Consider the following 17,493-nt stretch of genomic DNA (forward strand, 5'->3'; position numbering starts at 1 on the left):
AAGATGCCAAGAAGGTATTTTTCTCCCACATGGTTTAGGTTTTATAACGGTGATTCAAAATTCCCAAAACTGTTACTGATAGGTCTTCCTCCCTTTCCTTTAATGCTTAGTTTTAGTAAATAAAACTCCTGTCAAGTGTGGCCTTCAAACAGATTTCAGACCAGGTCTTATCTTCTTCTCTGGCCCTTATCTCTGTGGGGAGACCTTCACGGGCCGTATAAAGAGCAGACACACACACAGCTGCTTTGCTGTCACTGCCACAGACTGATACCATGCTGCCTGCTGTTGTAAAGCTCTGTTGTGGAATCTCCTACCCCCATCTGAGGAGTCTGGCAGGTATTCACTAACAGTAATCTGATCAAATATGTTTCTCTTTATATCATTTCACGCAAATGCTGCATTCTGGGATTGACAACTGAGCTTTTGTTTCTCTTAACTGTTCAATCCTGCAGGACTTCAACGCACAGCTGTGGCAGTGATAGGCAAGGAGCTCACACACCTGCAGAGATGGGGACGGGTCCAACATCACATGAGAACACATGGTGGAATCAAGTATAATGGTAAGAAAAATACAAACCAAAAAAGTCAGTTCTGTTATCAGTGTTCGCTTGAGATTGCTAAGAAGAATATTTTACAGCGCCTGGACCCGAAGATGTAAAGCCTTTGAAAGAAGATGAAGACTTTTGTGTAAAACAAGGCCAAGAAGCAATGAGGAAAGCTCTCTGCATGCTGGAAGACACAAAAGGATGGAAGGTCGAGCTCACAGAGGTAACATCCATCGGATTCAAGTTTTTGTTTTCTAATACATGTGCATCATGTAACGATTGAATATGTCTGCTTGTTTTGTTGCTCCTTTGTAGAGCGAAGAAGATGTTATTTGTAGCAAAGTAGTGGCGGGGACCGGGAAGGTCTTCAGGCTGGAGGCGGTGCTGGAAGCCAGCGTGGAGGAGCTCTACGACCTCCTGTTTGTCAGAGTGGAGGAGATGCACCAGTGGAACCCGAGCATACAGCAGATCAAAGTGAGTCCCTGACATTAAATATTTGATCAACTGTGATATAGTCAATAGTATATCAATTTCGTGATATGAGAGAGACTACAGTAGATATCGTCTTTCTATAATAACTGTTGGTTATTCATCTAAAAATGCATAGTGTGAATATTTTGTAAAGCACCAATACTAAACCGTGGAATATTGTCACAATATCAAAGAGGCATTTGATCAGAAATAGTGTGATATTTGATTGTCTCCATATTGCATGCCCTACTGTGAAACTATTACCTAAAATACCATAACAGTACCATTTAAAGGACACCTATTATGCAAAATCCACTTCTTCATGTCTTTTATACATAAACATGTGTCCCCTCTGTGTAAAAAGATTCTTAAAGTTTCAGGAAAAAATATTCACTCACTTTTTGTCCTGATCCATTTATATCAAAACCTGTCTGAAAATGAGCTGATCAGATTTTGGCCACTTTATGATGTCATAACGATTTTTTGGCTTGTGTAACCATTAGCCAATAACCAACCAAGGTAACACCCCCCCCCACCTTATCACCTGGATCTCCTCCTAGAGCACCATTGTGTTCTTTTTAACCAAATATCTCACAGAGGGGCGTGGGGAGTGGCTCCTTATTTTCATCTAAAGTAAAAGACACAGAATCAGCACTTTTGAAACTGGGCTGAAACAGAGGGGATTATGGGATGCTACAATGCACGATCTGTTTGGTATTTCGAGCCAAACTCTTCAGACATGTTTTGTATATATCTGAGACCTAGACTATATTGATGTAAAACAGTATAATATGGGACCTTTAAGCATCACAGGTTTGAAGATCTGTACCTAATATAAAACGTTATCTGAAGGGCTTTTTTATAGACTACATTTCTATTTTCTAAGCCATAATTCTTTGGCTTTATGCTATATCTTTGCAAAAATAAAAGTATTCTAACAATACACACATCCCATTGTAATTTTCATTTGCAGTCCACGTAGTGTTTTGCAAACTAAATGTGATATTTGTGTCTCTTGTAGGTTCTGAAGCATGTTGGGCCTGAAACAATAATCACTCACGAGGTTTCAGCCGAGACAGCGGGAAATCGTATCGGCCAAAGAGATTTCCTGAGTGTCAGACACAGTTGCAAACAGAAGTCCAGCGTTTATCTTGGAGGAGCAGCGATTCAGCTGGCGTCCTTCCCACCTCAGGCAGGCTTTGTGAGGTAAGATCATACAGTATGCAGACAGGCACAACTCCGTTTCAGTTGGCATCAATCATTACATGTTGGAATTCACTCGACTGCGATATTTAACTTTCTCTCATAATATACAGCATAGGAGTAGTAGAGTAATCTCGGTCTTCCAGATGTCAGTAGAAAGCATAAACTCTACAGTGATAAACTAGCGTAGTTTTATTTGTTCTAACATTTACATTTGAGCTGGAATGCTCAGCACCGCAAAAGGCAAATATTCAAATGGGGGTCAGAGGATTTTGATGAATGTGAGGGTAGAGGAATAGAACAAAAAGGTGGAAAAAAGCGAATCTGTATATCCATTATATGTAAAGTACTCCGCAGTAAATCCTGCAGTTTTCACTGGAAACAAGTTTAATGCGGGCAGTTCTTTGAGGCTGTTCGTACAGATGGCAACATGTAGCTTTGAGATAAATGCCTTATAGCTCACAAACACAATACCACCATGGTAATGATTAGTGAGTAGAACACGCATAAGCATTAGCATTTAACTGCAATGAGCACAACCGATTTAATTAATTTCTATAATCCCATTATCTATAATAAACCATGTTTGAATACTAATGATTAGTGACTTTAACATCACTAGAAACACCAAGGCCAAAAAAACTATTTTTGAGTGGAGGAGGCGCTCCTAATTGAAAACAAATAACACTACAGAGTTATTGACTTTGTTTGCATGCTTACAGAGCTGAGGATGGACCAACCTGCATAATCATTCAGGCTTTGGGCGATGAAACAGGAAAAAGCCGCTTCACATGGCTTCTTAATATGGACGTCAAGGTAAATTCATATGTACTGCCTGTTCCATTGTAAGAGATAATTAGAAACTATATGCAGACTCAAATACTTACAATATCCATTGACTGCAATATGAGTGTTAATACATATTGCACAGATGGGAATGCAACTGTGTATATTAACTTGAAGATGCTTTTTCCATTTCTTCACATTGTTGCGAACAGTGCTGGTTCTAGACCAATTTTACTGGGGGGGCCAGGCTGGGGCCAGTTATTTCATGAGAGGGGCACAATAAAACCGGGTTAAAAAGACAAAGACAGTATAAAGTAATTGTGTAAAATAAACATAAAATACAGTAATTGGTATTTGTTTTTGTAAAGGTATTTGTTTTAGTCAATTTAAGTTACAGTCCTGTGTTTCAGTTTTCTTTTTATTTAGAGTATTTGTTTACTTTAAAGGTGGGGTATGTAATTTTGGAGAAACCAGCTCGAGTGCGCTAGAATTTGAAAATACACAACCGGAAAAAATCTGCCACTTCCTTACAGAGCCCCTCCTCCAACACGCACGAACGTGCACATGACCAATGAGGGCACGAGATAAGTTTGTGCACAGATGGAAGGCTGACAGGCAGGTAGGCCATCCAGTTATTTTAGCCGGGCCGGCTAAAATGATTGGTCGTGCTTTTTACAGCGCTACGACTTCCACAGATTACATTTTTGTATGTATTTATTGTCAAAGCATTTCATATATTCATTGCTATCGGCAGGGGTGCACATAACTGGTACGCAGGTACAGTACGCATGCGCGCCAACAATCTGAAATGCATACCGTCACTTGTGTCACAAAGTGCATTTGCGTACCGACGTACTTGTGAAGCTTTTCCAGAAGGCGGTTAGATCACCGGACGACAGAGTCGGTCTCCGTGTGCACAGACAGGGCTGCTGTTAACGTCGGTCTGTACAGCAGCACTGCGCTAAAACAGCTGATCACAACGTTCACACGCTCTGTGGTCCGCTACCACCACCCCCCCCCCGCCCCCCGGTACAGACCGACGTTACAGAGGGCTTCATGGGAACTTTGAGGGGAGCCAGAAGTTGGAGTACCAAACACTGACTCCAGGTACTCATCTGAGTACCTCACTGAGAAAGTTATGTGCACCCCTGGCTATCGGGATGTTAAGAGCATTCCATGGAATATAACAAAAAGTGTTTCTGAAATAAATTACATACCCCACCTTTAGGTGACAATTTAATTAAAAAACATTAACAGTATTTGCTTGCATATAAGGTAATGAACAGTTTAATCTCCACTGTACATTCAGGTCTCTGATTTGATTTAGTTCCAATAAATCGTAATATTGTAACCTTTTTTTATGGAGGGGGGCCACAGGGGGGTCCCTGGTCCCTGTTGGCCCCCTCTAGAACCGCCCCTGGTTGCGAAGCTCCAGTACCGGCTGGCTAAACACTAAATCTTCCATATTACACAGACAAATACAAACCCACTTACTGTACACACACTGTTCCAACTATTACCAATGTTGGTAAAGCCCTAATGCATCAATGCATATTCTGCAGGCTTTACAGGCTGCTCTCTTTCTGTTACTGAGGACACCGGCTAAGAGGGTTCTTAAGAGACAGACCAAGTAATTAATTGAACAAATAGACAGCCAAAAGAAAACAGACCAGAACAAACAGACAGATGTCACACTATGCCGCACACAAATACTATCACAAAAAACACTCACACTCGACTGCATGCAAAATCTCTTGGCGGAAATTATAACAACAAAGAAATGTTGGCAACTGAGATGAGGAACCAAGCGGAGGGCGGTGGACAGAAAACTAAATCAATAATAGCAGGTCAAGTGAGGACTGAAGAGCTAATTTCATAACGAAGGTAAACTGCCCAGTTCGTGGAATTAGATAGAGCTGGTGCTTAGTGGATTCAAGAGTTGGAAAGAGTTCTCATATTGTTAACTTAGGTGAAAATTCCAGTGGAAAAATACTGGTATTTTAAGCATCAAGAGGTATTTTGACCTCAAATATAGATTGTTATTACATCATCTTAAAAGTTAAGAGGGGAAAGTTGTCAGAGTCCCAACTACACAACACTTTTTATATAGGGTCTTAAATCAAAATGGCCAGAAACCAATTACATGTAACATTGTGTAACATTGTGTAACATTGTGTCACATTTATAAAAAATCCCCTCAGACTCCTATAGAGAATCTAATAATAATAGAAAACTAATAATTATTATCACAATATACAACATTCAGTATAAAGCCACAGAAATAAATAAACTAATATTACTTGCAGAATAAAAGCAGAAGAAAAAGTCACCAAATCAGACAGACAACACAATATAAACACCACAGCTGCTTGGTTTAAAGGTAGGGTAGGTAAGTTTGAGAAACCGGCTCGAGATACACTTTTTGTTATATTCCATGGAATGCTCTTAACATCCCGATAGCAATGAATATCTTAAGTGCTTTGACAAAAAATCCATAAAAAAATGTCATCTGTGGAAGCCGTAGTACTGTAAAAAGTAGCCGGCCAGGCTAAAATAACTGGATGGCCTACCTGCCTGTCAGCCTTCCATCTGTGCACAAACTTATCTCGTGCCCTCATTGGTCATGTGCGCGTTCGTGTGTGTTGGAGGAGGGGCTCTGTAAGGAAGTGGCAGATTTTCTCCGGTTGTGTATTTTCAAATTCTAGCGCACTCGAGCCGGTTTCTCAAACTTACCTACCCTACCTTTAAACAGATATATTACAGAAATTAAGATGCGCAGTGTTACTTCTGTTTTTATATCTTTGATTAGCAAAACATGCTTTGTAGCCTACACAGTGAGCCTACGTCACGACAGGTGTGTTGTTGTACTCACCTGTGTAAAGAGCGTGCTTGTCTTGAGAACTGCAAATCCTCCTTAATCTTTTCCAGGTACATTTTTTACCAATGTTGAGCTGAAAGATTCCTTGAAATCGAATCAGGTATAAATGTCAAAGCAGCAGTAAGTCTTTACAGAACTACATGTAGAATTTGCTCAGCAGGTTAGCATGTTAGCTAGCCTAGAGACAGCATGGGTGGGTGTGTCACTTAAAGTGCTCGCTGGTTTGTGGTGCATTCAATCACTGCTCAAATAAGATAGATGCAACTCTTTTCAACTATGGATACAGTAAGTACATTAATGGTAACCTTAACCAATTATCGCGTGCATTATAATCATTTTTGCATTGTTTTAAGGATACTATTAAAAAGCTGCCATCCCCGGCCGGTTGCACCCCTGAACTGCACCAAACCGACAGTCGTAAACTTAATAAAAAAAAGAAAAGAAGACCATGATTTCCGGAGTGCTGTCAGAGTGCAGAGTGTCTCGTCTTGGGTGCTCTGCCCTCCTGCGGCCGTAAACACACCAGCAGCGTTATTTCCTGCTGCAGAGCTAATGATCATCTTTCTTTTCTGCATTCTCACGCAGTGTATCAGAACTTTTTGATGGTTAGACTGTAATGCCTCATGTAGCGAAGTACTTTGTTAATAAACTTGTTTTAATGTCATTTGTTACCTTCAGCCATGGTAATTTCCATTACTGGTGGATTACAGAAGATGCCTAACTTAAAGGTCCCATGTCATGGCCATTTCTACTGATCATAATTCCATTGTTGAGGTCTACTAGAATAGATTTATATTGTGCAATTTTCCAAACTCACATTGGTTTCTCATACAGCATCTCTGTATAGTATGTGTATTCACTCTCTGTCCTAAACGGCTTGTTGGAGCTCCTGCCCCTCCCTGTGAGCCCACTGCTCTGATTGGTCAGCTCGCCCACTCTGTTCTGATGAGTCTACCACTATGGTCTACCACCGTTACAGCGGAACATCAGTGATTATGTGTTACAATGGCGTTAGCAACCAGAAAATGACACCAGCAAGGACAAACAGATGAGAATGCTGCGTGGGGTCTGGGTGCCGTGTTGGCGGGACGTTGCGCGGCTCGCTGCTCCAAGACAGCGAGACATCGCGAATGGACGCGGGAAGGGGGGGATGCTGAGGGAGCTGCAGCACCCCCATCTGCGAGGCTCCACTAGCACCCCCCCCCCCCCCAGCGCGTCACAGTTCCGAGGAGCTCCACGGATTGGTCCAATGGGTCCATTTGGGCATGGGCACGTCACTGTACCCAGGAAGAAAACAATGGAAAAAGAGAAATCTCCAACGAGGCGTTCTGGGGCAGCATAGACAGGTCTTTTCTGTGTTAGAGTTTTACTCGCTACAGGGTGTACTTTGAGGGTTTGTGACTCTGCACACCGTTTACATGCATAAAAACCTTCATAACACACAAGGGGACGGGTAATAACCGGAAAAGCATGACATGGGACCTTTAACGTTTAATTCGACAATTGTAACATTCCAGATGTTATGGCCTACATTAGGTCTGTAAATATGTATTGGTAAAGTAGATTTGTTATCCTTAAAACAGTAAATTGACAAAATAACCCTAATGATGTCATCATCCTATACCTTATACAACATTTTAAAGGAACATCTCTCCTTCTGCTGCTTCAATTTTGACAATGTATTTCTTTTATCTGTCTGTTTTGTGTCCTCAGACTTTATAGAAGTACAACATGTCATCGATTGAAACCCAAAGTCCAGTAGCTTTTTTGAGGTGCCACTCAGTCTTAGCAGTTAGCTCTTGCTGTCTTACGAGTGACAACTAAGCTAACTCCATTCACATACAGATCATTCCCTGTGGTTGAAAGCTTGGGGAAATGTTAGAAACAATATTTTACCTCTTTCATTCTTATGTATTACTTCTTTTTAATTATACTTATGACGTTACTGTTTTGTTTGTGGTACTGCTTTGCTTTTCTTCTTAAAAGTGTGCTGACAACAACAAAATGTGTAATTTATTAATATTTGTAGCTGCCAATTATTCTCTGACAGTGAAAAAGTACAATTCAATGGTCTAACAATGGTTTATTTTGTTCTCAGGGCTGGCTGCCAAAGTGCATTGTCAATCAGGCTTTGCCCTGGGCACAGCTGGATTTCATCAGACACCTTCGCAGACGTCTCACAGCGAGGGCCACCCTGGGCTAGCTGAGCTTGTGTGACACCGCACTGCAGGAGCACTCTTAGCACTCTCTGGGGACGGTTGGGAGATGGAGGCACAGTGACAGCCAGATGCTCAGCTCCAGAGGTAACTGGTGCCGCTGGCTTATAATAGGAAATAATGTCAGCGTGTGCCACTCAAACCTCAAAATGTCCTGCTTAGGATTCATCAATTGTCTGTTGACACCGTCTAACTGAATTAGTGCCTGCACTTGAATGGACAAAATTAATAAAGTGTTTGAATGTCCCTTTTTTGCCTGATTCATTGTCATCCGCCACCTTGTACACATATTTGGAATACAACATTAATAGCAACGCTGAATGGCAGGTGCCTCCTTTCAGACCAAGGAGACCCGTGTTCCGTAGCTTTTACAAACCTTTCTTAAGATAGTGCAGTAGTTCAAACTCTAAAGTAAAGCAAGGAACAGCTACACAAATTATGTAGAAGAAAAGGGAAATTACAGGAATCTGAGTTCTTTCAAACAGGTTTTACTTTGTTCTCCATACCACTTAAAAATTCAATAAATATTAACATTTAAAGCTTTCATTCACGTACGTATATACAATAACTATACAATACACATAATGAAGTTATGAACTGCAATGCAGGAATGGTGTAGCAGTATGACCAACCACAGTCTGTAGACTTACAGCACCGCCTGTATTTTTACATATGCTTTCAACATACTTTATGGTCGATTCCTGGTTGCTTATTTCTTTTCATAACTTTAAATTTACACTATATACATTATTATCTGAAAAATATATCAGTTACAAAAAGATAACAATGAGTTTTTTTTAAAGCGTTAAGTGACTGACTCCCAAAGGCAGACCTGGGCATGCTACAGTGGGGTTGGCTTGCAGACAGTCATGATTTATTTTTTACCAGTGAAGATAATCACCAGTACGTTGGATTTGGGAACAAAACCATGAAAAAAAAAGAGCACCGGGGACAGGAAGCCATGAGGCTCCCTGCCAGGAGAGATGGTTATTGAGTCTGGAGTGTGCCATATGAATAATTATAGATGTAACAGGTATCTTATTATAATCACAGTTACATTTGAGCCATTATCAATTTATTTGCATCTGAATGATTTATAAAAAAAATGCCTGGCATCTATGAAAAGTTAGTTAGGTTTGTTAGCAACCTCATGGCGACGACAAGACTCCAGAAAGTCCTAGCTGTTTGCCGAGGGTTAGTTGCCACACCTATTTGCACAAGAGCATTTTTATTTTTATTTTTTTTCAATATTAAAATTTGCTACAGCGACAGGAGCACGGATTTGCCAGCTGGTATGACAATTACTGTAATGCCTGTGTCTGCTGAAGACACACGTTTCTGCTATACAGTGTTGGATGGAATTACTATTTTAGGTGCCACATGTTGTTCTAAACTGGGAAAGCAGAATGGAATAAGATACACCTGCATTTTGCTGTTAATATTCAATCGTGGCAGACATTAGTAAAGGGAAGTTCAGAACATTTGCAATTTAAATTCTTCCCCTGTCATTTGTTAAATTACTTTAGATTGAGTGTCATGCAAATGCTAATTGAATGACTTAATCGCATAGCAATGTATTAATTGATTATAATTTCACACATGGTCTATTATCATTGCAGTGGCACACTCTGTTCTCCACAGCTGACACGTGTACCTTCGAAACCCTGGCCTCTGACCTCTCCTCACATGTTCACAATACAAGTTCAATAGTAGTTCTAATGCACTTGAAAAAACAGGATTACACAACTGTACACAGATAAAAACATGAATGTAGCAATGCAGTCATCACATTTTAAACACATCTTGTAGTCGTTTTAGTTTACAGCACCTGACAACTTTTTTTTCCTTCTTTATTCATATTTGAAGCACAGAGGGTGAGCGGCGCTGCACACAGATCCCTCCGACATGTTGATGAGGTAACCATCGCTGGTCTGGTCTATGTTCACTGGCGTGGGAGAAAAAAAACCTTTGTAAAAAAAAAAAAGAAAGAAAATATCTGCACCAAGACTGCAAGTCTATCAGATGCTGCAGAAGGGCGAGCTGATGTATGAGAGCGTCTCACTGAGCAGCACGTTCACAACATCGCTCACTGTTCATTTCTGAGCTGACAGGGTTCTGTGACTCGAGTCCCTCTCGGATCCTAAAGCGTCCCTTCTTGACCTGGCAGCAACTGGGCCTAAAGTGCTGTTTGGACTGTGCTCTTTAGCGGCACCTCCACTGGAGTCTGCTGTGGGCCGCGTGGGCCCTGGAGGTAGAAGAGGCCCCGGGTCTGAGTCGTTGGAGGGACCCTGGGGCGGAGCGGCACCTGTGGGCGGGGGGGCTTCAGAAGCTGCAGCGGTGGTTGGCACCGGGGGGGGTCGAGCGAAGCCGTCTGCCGACAGCTTTAGTGGTTTGCGGCGGGCTCTGGGTGGTGGCGGGCTGCGGAGCCTTGGGGGACGCAGGGTGAAAAGGAGCGGAGGTCTCAGCCACTGGGCTGTTTTGGCGGTCTGGAGAATGTGTGGCGAAGTGTTCTTTCTTGTTGCAAGACTCACAGCAAAGCTTATTATATCCAGGGATGGAACAATATCGAGCAAGAACCTCCATTTGACAGAAAATCGATTTGTCCCCCAGACACGGCTCATCTAGTGATTAGAGGGGAGAGGATATTACTGATAGGAATTAAAGAAAATAACATTTCACAGTAGATTATTTACTTTAGGATCACTTAAGTAAAAAACTCAAATAGGGAGTTATCCATTTCTGAAAGAAATTACATATTGACTTACTTGAAGAGATTTTGTGGACTGGGTTCTCAGGAGCCCTTTGGTGTACTGCTTCATCTTTTATTGTGAAGTTTTCCATCGTTTCAACTGTGAAAGGAGACACTGGCTGACCTGGAGTGGGGAACAAATGTATGCGAAAAAATATTCTTAACAAAAAAGCAACCATGGAATCAAAGAGAAGCTCTTGACAACCTCTTGCTGCTGAAAGGAGATGGAGACATCTTTTTAGAAACGTATAATACATCTTGGATCTATTTACAACTCCACAGGGCACAACCTGTATTTCTTCTTTGTGTTTTTGACAGAGGAACATTGAAGAGAACTGACGGAGGGCATCAGTGCAGAAATGATGTGAAAAATAAGTTGACATTTCTTTGAGTATAGACTGTTCCCATTAAGTATCTAAAAGCTTCTTTGTCTGTAACCTCTTAGCTTTCTGTCCCTTCATTTTTAAAGGGGTTATCCAGGGGGTGAAAATAAACGTTTTCCATCATCTAAAAGCTGGGAAACTGAACATTTATTCAAAGTGCAGCTCAGCACTGTCCCCTATTATCTACTATGTTCATAAGCAATTCCTTGAATTGCATACAATTATTTACCACTTTACAGTAGGTACCAAATGTAGACACCAAGACAGTGAGGAACACTATTAAAAATACATGCTGTGATTTGGAGATTTTGGTCAAAACTGTATCAAAAAATTTCTCCGATTTGCAGTCATACCCTATTCAAGCAATTCCAATACACTTAAGGGACCAAGCGTGCAGAAACCATTTCAAAAATAGGTAAAATGCACATATATACATGCATGAAATGAATTATATATTTGTGCCCAAAACTGCATAGGAATAGCAAACAGCGCCCATGTCTGTAAAAGTATGGAGAGGTTTTTTATTTGGCATGCATAAAAAACATTTTCATTCAGATCTGTTGAGGTTGAGAAGTGATCTCTTTGGAAATGGCCGTGCCAGTTTTTCCCTTGCCAAAATGTAGGAGCATAATTTAGGCTCCTTCCTTTCTACAAGCTAGCATAACATTTCTGGTACCAATGGATCCTAAGGTTTTTTAGTTTATCTCATACCAGTGTCTTCACTCTAGTATAACAACTTGTCATTAGAATATATTTGAAACATTATTGATTTATCATACAGTTCCATCTAGAAAGATGTAATCCCTCACATAATGTTTGTATAGCTGGCGTCACAATGTTATTAAGACTAAATGTGCCTGACGCAGAATCATATGTTATTCCGGTTATTCAGAAAGAGTCCATTAGCATTAATGATGAAAAGGAGATTACTATTACATGCACAGGCAGTTTCTCCAACAGTGTATGTATCACAGACAGGAAACTGGTAAATTGGTGAATCTTGTTGCCTGAGAACATTACAGTATGCGCGTCTCACCTGAACATGAATTGAGTTTGCAAATGAGGACGGTCTCCGGCTTCTCGCCCTCACATTCTCCAATGGTGTTGTCGCTGGCCTTGCAAACTACCTGCCTTTGCTGGATGCCTTCCCCACAGGTGACTGAACACTGTCACACCCAAACACACACACACACACCCAAACACACACACACACACACACACACACACACACACACACACACACACACACACACACACACACACACACACACACACACACACACACACACACACACACACACACACACACACACACACACACACACACACACACACACACACACACACACACACACACACACACACACACACAGGGACACGCACACATGGAAGGATAGGAAACTGATTTACATTTGACTTGAGTGCGAGAAAATGATGCATGTGTCATGATTTAAATAGCTGACTAAATTAAGAATGCCGTGATATTTTTCCGACAGGATGTGAGCGATGACAACCCCCTTGTGAGCGGAGATAATGATGCCGTTAAAAGACGTTATATTCCTTTATTCATGTTCAGTCATTTTTGTCACTTTTTAATATTATGCCAGAAACTGTATCCAGTATATATTTTAGTTGCTATGCTGATAGCAAGCTCTTAACAAATAAGTAATATAAATTATACTGAGCTAACTGTATCCCTAGGTAAGTTAAACAAATTAATCATTGCAAAAAATCAAATTTCCCCCCAAAAATTAGCCCTTCATGCTTGAAATCAAATCGTAGCTTTAGTTGAATAATTATTAGTTTGTGAGGTTCAACAGGCTTTGATTTAGTAATGCTTAAAGTCACTTTGTCAACACTTTCCTTGCAACTAGACTAAGGTTGAACTTGCTCACCTGAGACCAGGCCCCCGTCCTCCACTGGGCGGGGCAGGTGGTGTGGTTGCAGGTCTTCCTGGTGTCCGGACGGTCCTCGGTGCAGTGTTTGCTGTGCACCGCTCTGTTGGTGCCGTTGTGGAGCTCCTGCATGCACTGCACGCCCCTGGTCTGGTAGCCCAGCTTCCCGCAGGTCTTACTGCAGGGACTCCACTCTTCCACCACCCACCTGTCAGCACAGCAGGATCTTTTGAAAATCATCCAAGCAATTACATGTTCTCCCTACTTATATTTGTCAGAGTAACATTACTGTACTATTACCACGTTATTGCTGCACCAGCTATTCAAATATATAAGCATCTATAGCAGGTGGGCACTTACAAGGGCTGGCTGCACTCTTGGACGTTGCAGCGTTTTCGGATGGGTTTGGGCTTCTTGCTGGTCTCGCATAGGTTTCGATGAACCAAACGACTGTCACTCTTCCTCCTGCATCCATATTTTGTGTACTGTATGCCTGAAGGATGGAAAAGTATACAAAGTTAATCTAACAGCAAGGTGAGACAGACATGAAGATAAGTTACCTACATACATCTGAAATCCAGATGTTTAACGTTCATCATCTAGTACTCAAGTAATTATTATTTGCCTTATCGATTGATCATTTCAATATGTATTCCATATACTGTTTATTGTTTAATATGTTAGAAAAAAAGTGAAAGAAATTTTTGACTTTTTTTTGACTGTCCAAAAGAAACAAATAATTTTACATATAATGCATAAACAGAGAAATCTATAATTTTTCATCAATCCATTAATAAGATAATAAAATAAGATAAGATGTACTTTATGAATCCCAATTTGGGAACCATTTTTGTTGCAACAGTAGATTCATTAATAGATCTTAATTAGACTTTTCGCCACTTTGGACGATAACATGGTGAAAAAACCTCAGAAACTCCAGAGTTAACATTATGTTTTCTGTTTTCTGAACACACATATACTCCAAATACACAGCTGTAATCGCTTCATTTTCCACACAGACTCTCACTGACCTCCCCCGCAGGGTTTGGAGCACTGAGACCAGCTCTTCAGTGCCCACTCATAGGTGTCTAGTTCAGCCAAGAGAACATTGTTGTTGGTGATAAGCGGTAACAGGTCCTCATGTATGATATACTTATACGTCAGGCTAATCTTGGTGTCTTCTTCCTGAGGAATGACCTGCAACAAAGTGAAGGACAGTTATTAGAAAAACAATTAAACTCAGGAAAATATGGGCTCAGAACAGTCTCATAATACACACATGCACACAGAAGGATTCACACTTGTATTTCATGATCCGCAAAAGGATTCACACTTGTATTTCCGGATCCACACTTGTGTTTTTCAATGCACACACAAATGTGTTCCGTTTCATATACATGTAAATAAAATCCAAATACAGAAAAAAGTTTTACATATGTATTTTTGATCCTCACATATTTGTTTTCCGTTTAAAACCGCTGCACCTGCAAACACAAACCGCTTTCTGTGCATGGATCGCTCTGCATTCGTGTGTGGGTTTTTTGAGACTCCCCTGACGGTGACCCGATTCGTACTTGTAATTTTTTCTATCTATAGCCAATCAGATGTCTCCTCAATTCTAAGCCAATCACATGAGCGCGCCCCCACAAGGGTAGATTTCTTGCGTTCATGACGTAGCGCTTCATGTACGCATTTTGCGCTGTCCGGAGCTGACAGGTCCATGGAGCCTGCCTGCAGGCGCTAATCTCAGGACACCTCCACTCTCAGTACATTACCACTTTCCGATCAGGAAATGCACGCAAATACAAGCCTTTATATTATTAAGGTACAGTGCCACTTTCCGAACCATTAATGAATGCTTGTGTACACAAAAACGGCAGGCAAAACTGTTTTAAATGTGTGTTTCCTGTATGGCGATCAGCTGCTTTATTTATGTCTGTATGAAGTTGTTGTGAGTGTGGAGGGAGCAGCTACAGGTTAGCTTAGCCTAATCGATCAGTGCACTACGAAGCCAGTGCTAGACAGTGAACTGTCAACGGGGGGGAGCCCCGCCGGTCATTATCGGCCGATATTCACTCTTAATAGTTTGATCGGTGCTCTCTATAAAGGCCGATCAGGAGAGCTGGATCTGATCGATATGGACATAAACGCGAGTGAAGTTTTAGCGAGCTGCATGAGAAACTGACGGGCTGTCAGGAGAGAGGGAGGGAGAGAGGAAAAGAGATGATCCTTACTCCCGTGTTATTATCCGGTCATAGTCCGGTAATTACCTAACGGAAACGCTGCTACACAATTCTTATTATTATTATTATTGAAACATGACCGGTAAGTTTCAAATTTGTCCGGTAAAATTAAATTCTGTCCGCGGAAACCCTGCTCCGGACTACGCAAAATGCGTATATGAAGTGACATGAACGCAAGAAATCTACCCTCGTGGGGGCGCGCTCATGTGATTGGCTTAGAATTGAGGAGACATCTGATTGGCTATAGATAGAAAAAATTACAAGTACGAATCGGGTGACCGTCAGGGGAGTCTCAAAAAACCCACACACGAATGCAGAGCAATCCATGCACAGAAAGCGGTTTGTGTTTGCAGGTTCAGGGGATTTAAACGGAAAACAAATATGTGAGGATCAAAAATACATATGTAAAACTTTTTTCTGTATTTGGATTTTATTTACATGTATATGAAACGGAACACATTTGTGTGTGCATTGAAAAACACAAGTGTGGATCCGGAAATACAAGTGTGAATCCTTTTGTGGATCATGAAATACAAGTGTGAATCCTTCTGTGTGCATGTGTGTATTATGAGACTGTTCTGAGCCCATAGGAAAAAGCTCAAGGGAAAAATAATGAGCGTGTTCCAGTCCCACTCACCAGCACTACGATGCCTTCATGCAGAGGACCAGTTGTTTTCACCGTCTCCTTCTCACCATCGAGGGAATACTCCCACTGTAAACCGTTTTCGATGAAGGTCTTTGTTTCCGCTTCTTCACTTTTTGAATTCAGTATAAAGATTCCAGTAACTTGATTCTTCACGGCTGTTGATGATGAGTGAAAGATAAAACGTGATTCACATGGTGAAGTTATAGTTTCATTCATTAGAAATCTCCATGATCAAACAGTCATTTGGGATCAATCTCTCCCCCGCAGAACAACTCTGAGATTTTCCCTTGAGCAGGGAACGTGTAAGTATGCATTTTGAGATGTTTGCCGCTGTGGTTAGCCAACAGTAATTTCTCCAAGTTGTGTGTCATCTCTAATTCCCATGAGCTAATAAAAGCCAGAGGAAAGGAGCAGAGGAGAGCGGAGAGAAAAGGGCTGAATGCCACGAGATCCTGACTCACCATCGTCGGCCATACAGAGAGCTATTGTAAGTTGAAAGGTTGCAATTTCTCAACATTATGGAGTCTCATTTCACACATTGCTTTGTACTCCAATATGCAATTACAGATAAAGCCTTCATGAAAGCCATTAGTGCAGCAGTGCAAGCTTAAATCTAAAAGCTTGTCTTCATTTTATTTCATTAGAATAGCACCTGTGATGAATACACAAATGTCTCTGATAATCTGTTGGAATGAATAATATAGAAAGCAGATTCTTGGGAAAACTAATTGTAATTATATTTCTTTGTTATTTGTATAAACACCTTTATTGGACTGAGCCTTTTGTTTCAAAACTTTGGTAAACAAAAGGTGACCATCGATCTGCACAGGAATGATCTGACAACATTTCTGACCCCACGGGGGGGGCATCCCACCTCTATACACATACTGTATGTTAATTATGTATGGCCTTATATTCTGTCATTCTGTTTGATCTCTTTTTGAATTCACAACTAAGAATCTATCTATTGACAATCAGTTAAACTCTCAAAGCTTCAAAGCTGGCTCTGAACAGTTTATACATGTAATGATGTAGTCTCAGTTTTATTTTTGTTATGTATATTTATTTAAACTCCAAATTCATTCACATTATAACATGCCACTTAAAAGCACATGTGTTCATACTGTATGAGTGGTTTTTGCATGAGGTTACATTTTTGGAAAGACTTGTTGCTGTTTTCCAAATATAATTTTTGAATGCATTTTGTTGGACTAGTGAAAGAAAATGACAAAGATAGAAATCTTAAAATCTGAAGCTGTTTATGTTTTTGCGTGTTTTGTTTGGGACCTTCATGTCCTTAAGTATAGAGTAAAGACATTGAACTCGCTGACCCTGCGCTCTGGTCTGTAATGACATTGTCCAGCCTCACCCTGACCCAGTAATAACAAACATGTGATGTGTCAAACACACACACAATCACATACAGACAAATAAAAGAACCCTAGAACCTTGGAAAAACTTGGGTTTTATACTATTGA

The 17,493-nt window shown here is 40.9% G+C and overlaps 2 protein-coding genes across 2 annotated transcripts in view; one reads left to right on the forward strand and one right to left on the reverse strand.

Annotated features, from left to right (window-relative positions):
* The first annotated feature begins 265 nt into the window (after positions 1-265).
* Positions 266-8,414, forward strand: star2 (steroidogenic acute regulatory protein 2). Its single transcript, XM_034120007.1, has 7 exons — positions 266-336; positions 453-560; positions 638-768; positions 861-1,019; positions 2,038-2,222; positions 2,942-3,035; positions 7,982-8,414. The coding sequence occupies exons 1-7, from the start codon at positions 273-275 to the stop codon at positions 8,084-8,086; spliced, it is 846 nt and encodes a 281-aa protein (XP_033975898.1). The 5' UTR covers positions 266-272; the 3' UTR covers positions 8,087-8,414.
* Positions 8,415-8,547: 133 nt separating this feature from the next.
* LOC117474015 (A disintegrin and metalloproteinase with thrombospondin motifs 14) overlaps positions 8,548-17,493 on the reverse strand; it is a 46,708-nt gene continuing 37,762 nt past the window's right edge. Inside the window, 8 exon segments of the mRNA XM_034120006.1 lie at positions 8,548-10,453; positions 10,455-10,720; positions 10,865-10,972; positions 12,268-12,397; positions 13,127-13,334; positions 13,487-13,619; positions 14,158-14,323; positions 16,007-16,170. Coding sequence (XP_033975897.1) covers positions 10,193-10,453; positions 10,455-10,720; positions 10,865-10,972; positions 12,268-12,397; positions 13,127-13,334; positions 13,487-13,619; positions 14,158-14,323; positions 16,007-16,170 — 1,436 coding nt within the window. The 3' untranslated portion in view covers positions 8,548-10,192.

The sequence above is a fragment of the Trematomus bernacchii genome, unplaced genomic scaffold (assembly GCF_902827165.1).
Source record: "Trematomus bernacchii unplaced genomic scaffold, fTreBer1.1, whole genome shotgun sequence".
NCBI classification, from domain to species: Eukaryota; Metazoa; Chordata; class Actinopteri; order Perciformes; family Nototheniidae; genus Trematomus; species Trematomus bernacchii.

Excerpts from the sequence above, each read along its gene's own strand:
- star2 (XM_034120007.1), top strand. The coding sequence starts at position 273 with ATGCTGCCTGCTGTTGTAAAGCTCTGTTGTGGAATCTCCTACCCCCAT. Across the intron at positions 561-637 it reads TGGTGGAATCAAGTATAATG|CGCCTGGACCCGAAGATGTA; the intron begins GTAAGAAAAATA and ends AATATTTTACAG. Across the intron at positions 3,036-7,981 it reads TTCTTAATATGGACGTCAAG|GGCTGGCTGCCAAAGTGCAT; the intron begins GTAAATTCATAT and ends TTTTGTTCTCAG.